This window comes from Rhyacophila brunnea, unplaced genomic scaffold (assembly GCF_057557595.1).
Source record: "Rhyacophila brunnea isolate RB1 unplaced genomic scaffold, BYU_Rbru_1.0 scaffold_3, whole genome shotgun sequence".
In the NCBI taxonomy this organism is placed as follows: Eukaryota; Metazoa; Arthropoda; class Insecta; order Trichoptera; family Rhyacophilidae; genus Rhyacophila; species Rhyacophila brunnea.
The window spans coordinates 34,539,867-34,551,305 of NW_028232965.1; the positions used below are offsets into that span (position 1 = coordinate 34,539,867).

Here is an 11,439-nt window from a genome sequence, read left to right on the forward strand (position 1 = left end):
GGATTAACACTTATGCATTTTTATATATTATGTCAAAAAACAGGACCAAATGTTAATTTTTTAATAAATATGTTTTCAAAATACATTTAAAATTTTACAAGTTGTACAGTAATTCACTGTATAATTTTCAACATACCTAGGCATGTGTTTTGTGTCAAGAAAATAGTTTTATAAAACAATAATATTATTGTTCTCAGGACTATGTATGTTTTTTTTTTTAAGTAAATGTGTTTCCAAAATATACTAACCTGTAAATATGCATAATATATTATAATTTAAACTAATTTGGGTAACATTTTTCAAAATGGGTGTTCTGTGTTATTTCATGTTGCTATTAAAAAATTTAAATAGTTTTCCTTTCATTTGCAATATTTTTTCTCACCCTTAGTCCTAAAAAAGTTTTTATTACGGGAACTTTCATAATGAAAATAGTAGTGGCGAAGGGTGGAGGTAGGCTGTTAAGATCCGCCATAAATAGTGCACACTAAAGTTTCTTAGTCATACTTATTTGTTTTCATTGAACTAAAATACAAATTGCAGATGGTTTTGGTTAGTTTTTAAAATTCAATTAAACCCTGCCTAGACCAAACCACAATGGTTGATATTGTAAGCTGTGAAAATCTGATGAAAAATAATGCACACTTTGTCAGTCATGCTTATTTGTTTTCATTGAACTAAGAATACAAATCGCAGATGGTATTGGTTAGTTTTTAAAATTTAATTAAATCCTGCCTAACCAAACCATTCAAAAAAATATTCTTCTCTCTATGAAATATCTAAAATTATATTGCTGTTTAATTTAATAAAACGCAATTTTTTTTGTAGTACTTATTCCACTTTTAAAAGTGGAATAAGTACTACAAAAAAAAATGCGTTTTATTAAATTAAATAACAATACAATGCAGTTCCGCCATAAATTGACAGTTAACAAAATAAAAGAAATTCTAAAATTATAGGTATCGACTTATATGATATTTATAGATAGAAGAATATTTTTAATGTACTAATATCTATTATGGTTTACTTTAGGCAGGGTTTTATTGAATTTAAAAAAATAACTAATACCATTTTCAATTTCTACTCTTATTTCGATGAAAACAAATAAGTATAGCTGAGAAATTTTAGTGTGTACTACATATTTATGTTGAATCTCAACACTCTACATCCACCCTTCGTCACTGGAAAATACTATAATAAATTGGCTATCAACTAAAATACTGATAAAAATACTTGTATCTCTAAAGCGCCGGCTAGACCCTGAGGTTTGTATTGCTTAGCCCGTGCGTATGGACGGGAAAACTGTAGCTTGCGCAGACCGAAAAATGTTCCGTATTGTTTGCACAATTTATACCGCGCAGGCAAGTCGCTGCCGTCTAGCCGGCGCTTAAGAACGGCCCATTTGCGGCAAAGTGTACTGAATTTCATTGTAATTCATTTTGGGGTGAGAAAATTGTTTCAGACTGACATGTTTGCACCGTCCACTTGGCATTCTACCATCTTTGATGTTCAATTTCCCAACCACATAAAAATCGATGTTATCTAGTTGTCAGATTGAGTTGATAAAATGATATTATAATATTATTATTCAGCAAGATGATATTTAACAATACTAAAACTACTACAATGAAAAAGCATTATGCATCATTCAACATTCTTTTATTTCTACACTTAATTTTTAATTTTTTTTAAATACTACATAACTTGTTATTTACATTCCATACAATAATGTTTGCTTGTCTATGATATAATGAAGATATTAACATAACATATTGAAAGATTACAACACATTTTTAATGTCACAGAAGCGTGAAAATGTTATTTTAAAAATAACGATTAGTAATTATCACATTGCATTTAAAATACACCAATAGGAAGGTATTTACTATGTCTGCACATCATTTTACAATATACATATTGATTTAAATACCTACTCAAAAATTATTACAATTAATTACCAAATATCGTGTAGGTACTAATATCGTGGTGTCAAAAAATTAATAGTGTGTACCTATATATTTTATATAAGTAACTACTCCGTGTTAAAATTTTATTAATTGAATAGTAATGAGCGATCAGCCATTGCAATTCAGAAAAACATTAAATTTCAACAAAATACATTATTCATTTTGTAGATGATAAGGTCCTCTTTATTAAAAGGTGTGCCAAGGTCAGGGTTAGGGTCCGTATTCTTTGTGCTGGCGTGCGGTTTCCCCCCTGCTTCAGCATCTTATCACTACATTCCCTCTTGTTCCCTCCCATTGAAAACTTGCAACAGTCAAACGCGATGACACAATGCTTTCCGTCCATGAGCGACGTGACGTGAACGCCAACATAAAGAATACAGACTCTACGTACATAGTAGGTGTGATAACTGTCACATAAAATAATCGTAAAACAGTTCTTTCAGCAAATACGATAAATAAATTTAAATATTTTATACTTGACTGATACTCTCCAGTAGTAATACATAGTTCTGCAAAGATTATTATCTATATTTTCCAAACGCTATAAAAGCAAAAGAAGAAACTAATATTATGACTGCGGCAGCGCGTCATGCATTTATATACAAAAAATTGTGAAATGGTTTCATATTTCTATGAATTAAATAAGACGAAAGCAATAAATAACATATTATATTTTAAGCATAATTTTAAACAATGGTAACATTAAAAAAATGCATTATTTGCATTCCTTTAAAAATAACTTAATTGATTTCACTTTGATAACTATTAAACACTATCAATAACAACTAGTATAATTTCACTGTTTAGGTAGTTTTAATATTTCTCAAAATTAATTGACATAATCAACAATATTCGTCAAGAATAAATACAACACAATATTATCAAATACACTTCCAAATTTTATGTATGAAGAATTATGTCCATCTCCTTTTTCCAGGTGAATAATAAATTTTAATGTACCTCTTCTAGATTGACGATTGGTTTTGAACAGGTTAATGGCAATTTTGTACATGAAAAATCAAATTTCAATATTTATAAAACATAAAATGATTTAACACGATAAGTACAAATAATATTAAATTTTACATGTTCAATTGGTGGTTTCTTCTTTGTTGAAATATTCATACCTGTACCTCATATACATGACTTTCATTCTATCCCAACAGCTTCCAAAAGAATCCAAAGCGGGCCTAACATCGAGTAACGCAAACTGGTGGTGTTTATCAACATCTCCTCCGTCATAGTAATCAATAACATAACGCACATCAGTTCCGCAGCGGTCCACAATCCAGTCGTGACGGTCAAAAGGAAGCTCATATCTAAAAATATACAAAATTACGCCCTGATTAACCCATTACCATCTTTTCGGATTCCAATCCTAACACAGTTTAGATATTAACATGACGTGTATACAATCGTTACCGCTTAATGAAATAGTGAGTTATGGCACTCCATTGGCACGCAAGTCAGACGATTCACAGTCTTCGGACTTTTTTTTCGCGTGGAGCACCCCAGGTCTGCGGACTTTTTAATCCGCAGACCAGGCTCGTTGGATTTCAAACATGTTTGATATTTTACTCTATGAGTTGACAGACTTAGTCCGTCGATCACTACGAAAATTTGTTTTGACATAATATACGCAATCATTCGGAACAAAAAAATCTGTAATTGTTTTAAATATTTGCATTGGTTGATTTGTTAATTTACACATTAGAAAATGAGAGATTTACCAATATTTTTTCATTTGAATTTATAAAATTCATAAAAGAAAACGTAAACCTTGTGTTGTTTTCACTGCTATATTATTTTATGCAAGTCTACATATAAATAACACAAAAATATAGGATTATCGGAAGACATTACGACAATCGCAACTTTTCACTTTTGACAGCTCGACTTTTTTATTCGTTCGGTGATCAGTAGCAGAGCATAGACAAATCGGACGATTTATTGTCCTCGGTATTTTGGCTCGCCAATGAAGTGCTGGCATTAGGCCAATTCAAGAGAGCCATGTTCACTTTCCACCTAAAAGCTGAATCATTTATTATTTAATACTTCTCACATCATAGCTAAGGTACCTATTATCATGGAAATTTTTTCTGATTGAAATTTGGGAGAGAAATATTATTCTGTCAAGGCAGGCATCTAGACTAGACAATATTGATAAATTCAATATTTTACTGTTTAGTGAAGCCTCATGAGTATCTTTTTTCAATATTTGATGCATGGCAGAGTTCTCTCACGAATATCATCTGCAAGAAATCTTAGCATCATAGCGCCTGTACACGTGCATGGATTTACTGGCAGCAATAGTGAATATTTTAAACTATCGTGACAATAACTGTTTACACGTCAAAGTGCAGACTGTCTCTCCAATCTCATTCTTCAAGAGTAAGCGAGATGCGATGTTGTCATTTTATGATATTATTTGACAGGTAGTGAAAATCGGTTAACCTCTAAATGAGCATAGTTCATTTTTTTGCCGGCAGTTTTGCCATTATCGTTCTACTGCGCAGGCGCAGATCGAAAAAACCCCTACTGTCGCATGAAAATTTAGAAGCTTCCAAACGTTTTTGATTCATGCATGCAAGCTTGCAACTCCAGGATTATACATGTGTATCCATACATTTTCTTGTTATGGCCGCGACAATACTTACTGTCAACAGTAAATCTATGCACTTGTAAATGGGATATTACATTTAAACATTGAACTGACAGTTATTAACCATATGGTTACCATTTTTTTTTAAGAAGGCACCACAGATATTACAATATTAAAAGTTTCGGATCGGGTCTATTGTTTGGGCCCTGGTGTTATATGGTACTTATGGTGAAGAGGACTCAAAAGAAATTTTTGAGACTCCCTATACTTGCGGTTGGATGGATACTATCCATGGGTCTATCCGACTGAGTTTCTTTTAAGTATGCTTACATACTGTAGTCTAAAGTTTAGAAGATATCATCTATATTAACTACATATTATTTGGAAACTCTGGCATTCTTCATAGTATTGAACTGTGTGTCCCCGATCTTAGAAATCAGGAGCATCCATTATTTTTTCTCCCAATGTGCAGAACTTACCTACCAGTGGTGGTGCCAGTTAAATTGCAATAACCGTGTTCAATCAAATCGCTTCGGAAATTAATATATTTGACTTACATGATGGTGAGTTCAGGTGGAAGTTGGTTTTAAGGTTTTTAAAATAGTGCTTACTTAGTTTACGTATTATGTAAAATAAACAAATTTTAATTTGAATTAAAAGCCAACATTTTGTAATTGATAATAGGAAATGATATTAATATGTAAAAACATGAAAACAGATGACACAAATAAAGATATCATACAACTTGATTGTTTTGGATCTACATAATATTATCGTTCAACAATTTGAACCAAAATGTCTTAAACCAAATAGACTCCAGGTACATAATTGCATAACACTTCCGGATATCTTATACGCTTCTATTATTCTATTTAACTTCGCATAATAAATTTAAAATTTTCATCATACCAAAAGACTGATGTATCCATAGACACATCTCATTAAAAATACAAGACGTGTTTCTTTTCCAGTTATCAAAATGAACATCGCAATACATTTTTAGAATAGTTTGCATGGTAATATTGAAATACATACCCCAAGAGTTGACGTATTCGGGCCCGGGGACTGAAATGTGTTGCTTTTCCACCAAAACTCTTCAACTTAGGACTGCCACATTCACGGGCATGCAACGCTTCCCATTTCAATACCTCTCGCCATGCCTACAAAATTATAAGTGTAATTACTTTATTGCTCACCATCTTTCTTTTTATAAAATTATCATAACATGTAATAATTAAAGCTAGAAACACATTATTATAACGTCACATGAACACACGTAAGCTCACAGTATGTCATGCTATGGGCAAAAGTATCCAATGTCGTTTTACTTGGTATTTAATCCTTTCCACACGGACGGTACACCATTTGTACACTAATGAATTGGCCATTCGATATAATTAATTAGCATGCTATTTAAATGCGGTAACTCAATAGTAATTAAATGCTCCTTGTCTAACAAGTTAAATCTGTCAGAACCACACTCACATGTATCACGCCACGCCATAAACTTCTTGCCAACTACTTTTTTGCAAATTTACACTTTTTGGGTGACATAATCTTTGTTTTTAGCGGTTTGGAAGAGAACTACAAATGACAGGTAATTGACACGATGTTTTTTGTAGCTCATCAGTTTTTATTATTAAATGTTCTGATGGTTCTAGCATATCGGCTGTTTAAATTTAAAACATAGCAGGGGACATTTTTTCAAAAATTGCATTATATTGTATTTTTAACTACAAAATCTCCTCATACATATCCTTGTATATTTTTTCCAATTTTAAGTTACTTCATTTACGAGATAATCATCATTAAAAAAACTAGTAACTATGCCTCGCCGCCAGTTAACAGTATCCAATAAAAACAATTATTTCGAAACCAAGAAGGGGAGCAACACTTACTTTATAATATTGAATAGTGGTCTTTTTTATATTAGATTATGTATTATGGTCATACTGCGATTTGAAATCGACTTTTATTTCATTCATACTAATAAACATAAATTGATAAATACAAACACATTGTTTTCAAAGCGCAATAAATGATCTTTTCATATATTTCCACATGGTAATTATGCAATTCTTGGATATTCCTGCTCGAATTAAAAAATATTACTAATGACATCTACCCAATGAATATATTATTCGTTTGACATCACTAATATTTTAATAATACCAAGGTTTAAATCAAATTTGGGTACATATTGTGATTTCAATTTGGGAATCCAATAATTCTTAAATATTGGATACCATATTGATAATAAGTTAAGGCCATAAAACAGTACTAACATTGAGAAAACCTTTTTTCTATTTGAGATATCGATAGTAAATTTTAAATTCTATATGAACATGTTTTTTGGCTTTTCTGAACATTTTTTCTGAAGTCCCTTACTGGGTTTTGAATTTTGACAGCCGATATGAGCTATATTGTATTCATATTTTCAATTAATAGGTAATTCTTTCATTCTGATTAACCATTCGCTAAACCCACTGGGTCTGTGTTCCGGACCGTAACACACATATTAATTAACAAAGGAATATACATATTTGAGCTGCTGGATTTGAACCTGTGTCTCACCCATCAGTAGACAAGCATAATACTATACTGTAATAATGCACTTCCTAGTGATATCGACTATAGACTTATAATCTTAATGCACATGTAAGAGAATTATCTATTCTCATGGAAGTTACAAAAAGAAAAATATACCTGTTCATTATTAGCATTGTGTATCTTGATAATGTCATCCATGTCTTTCTCCAATATTTGATCATCCTTCCAGCGCCAACCTTTTCGAAGCATGGCATTCCAAAACATTTGCTGACTAGGGTAAACCCAAAATTCGCTGTTACCGTCGGGAACGGCACGGGGGATGCTGGATACTTGCCGATTTGTAGGCAAAGGGAACGGCTGGTCTGGGGCGGGTTGTTGATTCGCTGGAGGCATCTATAAATAATTACATTAATACAAAATTACTCATACCAAGTTTTAGTTCACAACGTTTATAACATAAAGTATTGATATTCCCGAAGAAATTCATATATGTTACGACTTTAACAAGTAGATACGTAAGTATAATAAATTAGTAAATATTAAAGTATCTACGTCTTATAATAAAGCGAGGTTTATGGTTGTCGCAAACACTAATAATCCACTGAACCACGGGGATACTCCACACCAATTATTAAACCTAGTCCAGACTAACTAAGAACATTTGTTCCGAATATTTTCAATCCTCGTCGGACAACAAAAATACAATATGGACAATTGTATCAGAACATGATAAATGTTCGGAAATGTACAAGTATTCAAAAAGTGATGTTCAGAAACAATTTTAATATAACTTTCGAACAGTTTGTATACAATGATTACCGAACCAATGTATCTTGGTCTGTACTAGGCATTAGAAACAAATCAATCTTAGACAAATTACACAATATATTTCAACGAGCTTATCGACGCCTCCTACGTAAAAGGTCGGAACTGCGTTTTTGACTATTTTGACTTCATTGCCTTTATTAAATAATAAAACGATATAAGCATAACTAAACAATTACGATTCCAGAATTTTAATTAACGTTGTGGAGTCATTAAAATATCGTCACTGTTCTGGCAGAAGACACTAATTCGAAAAAATTAAATATTGAGTTAGTACCAAAATGTTCCTTATTTCAAACATTACCGTCTGGAAACCTTCTTAATAAATAAACAGTCTTTATTTTAAAGTCATTCTTTTTACGATTACTTAATAAACTCACATGATAGACCATTATTTCAAACATTTTAACAACTAGTATTCTCCAGTTAGTGTGTTCTGTCAGAACAGAGACGATATACTGAAATCGTACTGAAAAGTTACCATGTCGCAGTTCTGACCTTATACATAGGAGGTGTCGTTCTGTACTCAGTCTGTAATAATTTTATTAATAACCACAAAATATGTTTCAAGTCAAGGGTTTTATAAAATAGTGTACTTGTAAATTGTACGTATACAGTTCGTTATACTAAAGTTTATGATGAGCTGTTGTATAGGAAACAAAGGGCCATATAGTATTTAGGTCAAAAAAATGATATTGGAGCATTTCACGAGCACCTACATGCTAACGTATTTTTAAGCCATTAAGAATTCTATATGAATATAATATAGGTACATAATATGATAAGATTGCATTTACCTTACTTACCTACCTATTTTCTTGTCTTTCCCGTGTATTCCGGTGGTTTTTATTACGAATATATTAGACACGAATTCGATCTCAATGCCATATGGCCATCTGTTTTTGATGAAATGTGATATGACAAACAGCATAAGATTCGTTGAAATGTTAAAACAGCTATTGGGACATTCAGTACCTAATCGATTGGATCTTGTGATATTTAATAAAAGGACCAGCCAATCTAACTTCAATGTCTACCAATTAACTTGTACAACATCGTATGTAGGTATATTATAATTAGATACAATAAAATGATGTTCTTACCATGTTATATGGATTAATGTCATCATCTTTTCCGTGTTGCACTGGACATTCAGAAACTTTAGGGGGTGGTTTGTAATCTTTATGCATCGGACATTCTGGTGGCGGTGATTTCATAGGTTCGCTGTCTTTATTCAGTAATTTTGAAGCAGTTACTTCGGCGGCCGAAACAGTGTTCCCCATTTTGACCCTTAAATTCTGTTGAGGTTATGAGTTACATAAGTTTTGTTTATTAAATATATGGCAAAAACTTAAGTCACGATATAATTAAACGTGTGAACTTACTTCCTGATCGACCTTATAAAATCAATTTCATTCATGGAGTTGAAGATAAAACAAAAATTAAATCGAACGACAGATATCGAAAATGGGGCAATCTGTCTACCACACCATAGACATGCCATAGACTAATATACTGCTCGTATATTATCTTATTATCTATGATAATGATACTGTTGTCCATTCTTGTCTATGGTTCTTAGACAGTGTGCCACACGCAGCGCGTGTATCTACGATATTTTTTCTATTACAGGCGGCCCTCGACTTTCGTACGGACCGTACAGACCTACAAACTTATTTGAAGAATGGGATGGGGGAGCCACTCTCGAAAACTACCCAATCACGACTCGTAACTGGCAAAATCAGATGTTTGAATAACGTTTTTCAATATGGCGTCCTATGTAAGTTCGTAGTTCTATTTTTGGCCATTCTCCAAGATCTGTAGATCTGTACGTAATTGGTTCCTGTGGATCTATTCTATACTTATCGATGCTAAAGTGATAAATATTTTCAAACTTAGGGTAGGTTTGTATCAAAGTTTTAGCACTTATTGAAACAATTACAATAAATTGGTTGTAATTGTTGCAATAAGTGCAAACACTTTGATACAAACCTACCCTAAGTTTGATAATATTTTTATCACTTTATCACTTTAGCGGTCGATAAGTAAATAGAATAGATCCACTGAAATGTGTACGAATGTTGAATGTACGAAAGTAGAGCAATGTAAAAAAACATTACATGAGGCGTCTAATTCCAAAAAGTGATTTGAAGTCCACATTTGGTCAAAATCGAGAAAAAAATACACACGTATTCTTTGTATAATTTTACACAATATGTATTGATCTATAAATTTCAAAACGCGACATAACCCTACGAAAAAAATATTTTAAGTCTCGATTTATTACAAAAAGCGCCAAGTCCGTGTTTCATATTATTTAAAGCTTGGTTGATTTCACGCGTTTTTAAGTCAACCAATAAGGGAACGTTCAATATTGAAAAGGGCGTCTCCCATGCTGTAGCATCTGGTAAACTCATGACAGTGCCACGGAAATATGTGCCTTATGCGGAGTAAATTAAAAAGTGAAGTACAGATAGTGCTACGTCCAATTTTAGTTTGCCTATATTTATTACATTTAAGAGTTTATCGGCTGAAACAAATTGCCATTTGGTTCTAATTTCAACATAGAATGCAACGGAAAAAATAATCTCACATTAAAACAAATAATTGAAGCTTGAAACACAAAAACGTTGTTTCCCGAAAGTATTGAATTGTGGACTTGTCGCTTTTTGTAATTAGTGCCTCACATGGTGTAGATAGTTTAAAATATTTATTTATGGCAATAATAAATTAACTGTTTTTTTTATTCAATGAATAATTCACAAGAATTAAGAATGTAACATTCTAATTATTGCCCATACATACTTCTGAGAATAACCAATAGAAAATCTTTTTGAAAAAGTAAGACATCCCCGCAGGAAACTTATTTCAAAAAGATTTTCTATTGGTTTTAATATAAATTTTCTCAGAAGTGTTTTCAAAAATTATGTATGGGCAATAATAAAGTTAACCAGGTGTATTAACAATCAGATGTTTTCTAAACTTGTAAAGAGGTAGTTGAATAGGTATCACCCGTTTTTCTTTTCTTGATAAAGAGTTCTATAACATGCTGTTTTTATGAATTATTGCAACTACATGGAAGCGCGCAGTTTTTGCATTATCAACAAAAATATTAATTTTAAGAAATATTTGAAATAGCGAATTGACGAAAGTAGAACGCACGGAAGTCGAGAGCCGGCTGTAATTAATAATATTCAAAGTTTGTTTTTCATGCATATTTTTTTGAAATACCATCTAAGTAACGAATAAATTATTTAATGGTATTTTGATTTGTTTTGTAGAATCTAAGTTATTTTACTGCGTACTCTACGTCTACTACAAACTACAGTCGAATCTCTTTGGTCTAATATGTATTTTTTGTAGGTATTCTATATCATTGAGATTTGTACCTATTGCCTATGATTCAAGGACGAGCCGAAAGTTTATCGTTTTTCAAAAATCCCATTTTTTAAAGTAATATCAGCTTGTGATTAAAGTGGTGATTTTACATTATGCGAT

The 11,439-nt window shown here is 31.9% G+C and overlaps 1 protein-coding gene across 1 annotated transcript; it reads right to left on the reverse strand.

The window, feature by feature from the left end:
• Positions 1–1,636: 1,636 nt before the first annotated feature.
• Positions 1,637–9,450, reverse strand: Cchl (Cytochrome c heme lyase). The gene is made up of 5 exons (XM_085953347.1): positions 9,327–9,450; positions 9,045–9,239; positions 7,273–7,509; positions 5,602–5,726; positions 1,637–3,283 (listed from the first exon to the last, which is right to left on the reverse strand). The coding sequence occupies exons 2-5, from the start codon at positions 9,222–9,224 to the stop codon at positions 3,055–3,057; spliced, it is 771 nt and encodes a 256-aa protein (XP_085809473.1). The 5' UTR covers positions 9,225–9,239; positions 9,327–9,450; the 3' UTR covers positions 1,637–3,054.
• Positions 9,451–11,439: the final 1,989 nt, after the last annotated feature.

Coding starts and splice junctions, on each gene's coding strand:
- Cchl (XM_085953347.1), bottom strand. CDS start 9,224: ATGGGGAACACTGTTTCGGCCGCCGAAGTAACTGCTTCAAAATTACTG. Junction 5,727..7,272: donor ACAATGCTAATAATGAACAG/GTATATTTTTCT, acceptor ATAATTTTGTAG/GCATGGCGAGAGGTATTGAA. Junction 3,284..5,601: donor CGAATACGTCAACTCTTGGG/GTATGTATTTCA, acceptor GTATATTTTTAG/ATATGAGCTTCCTTTTGACC.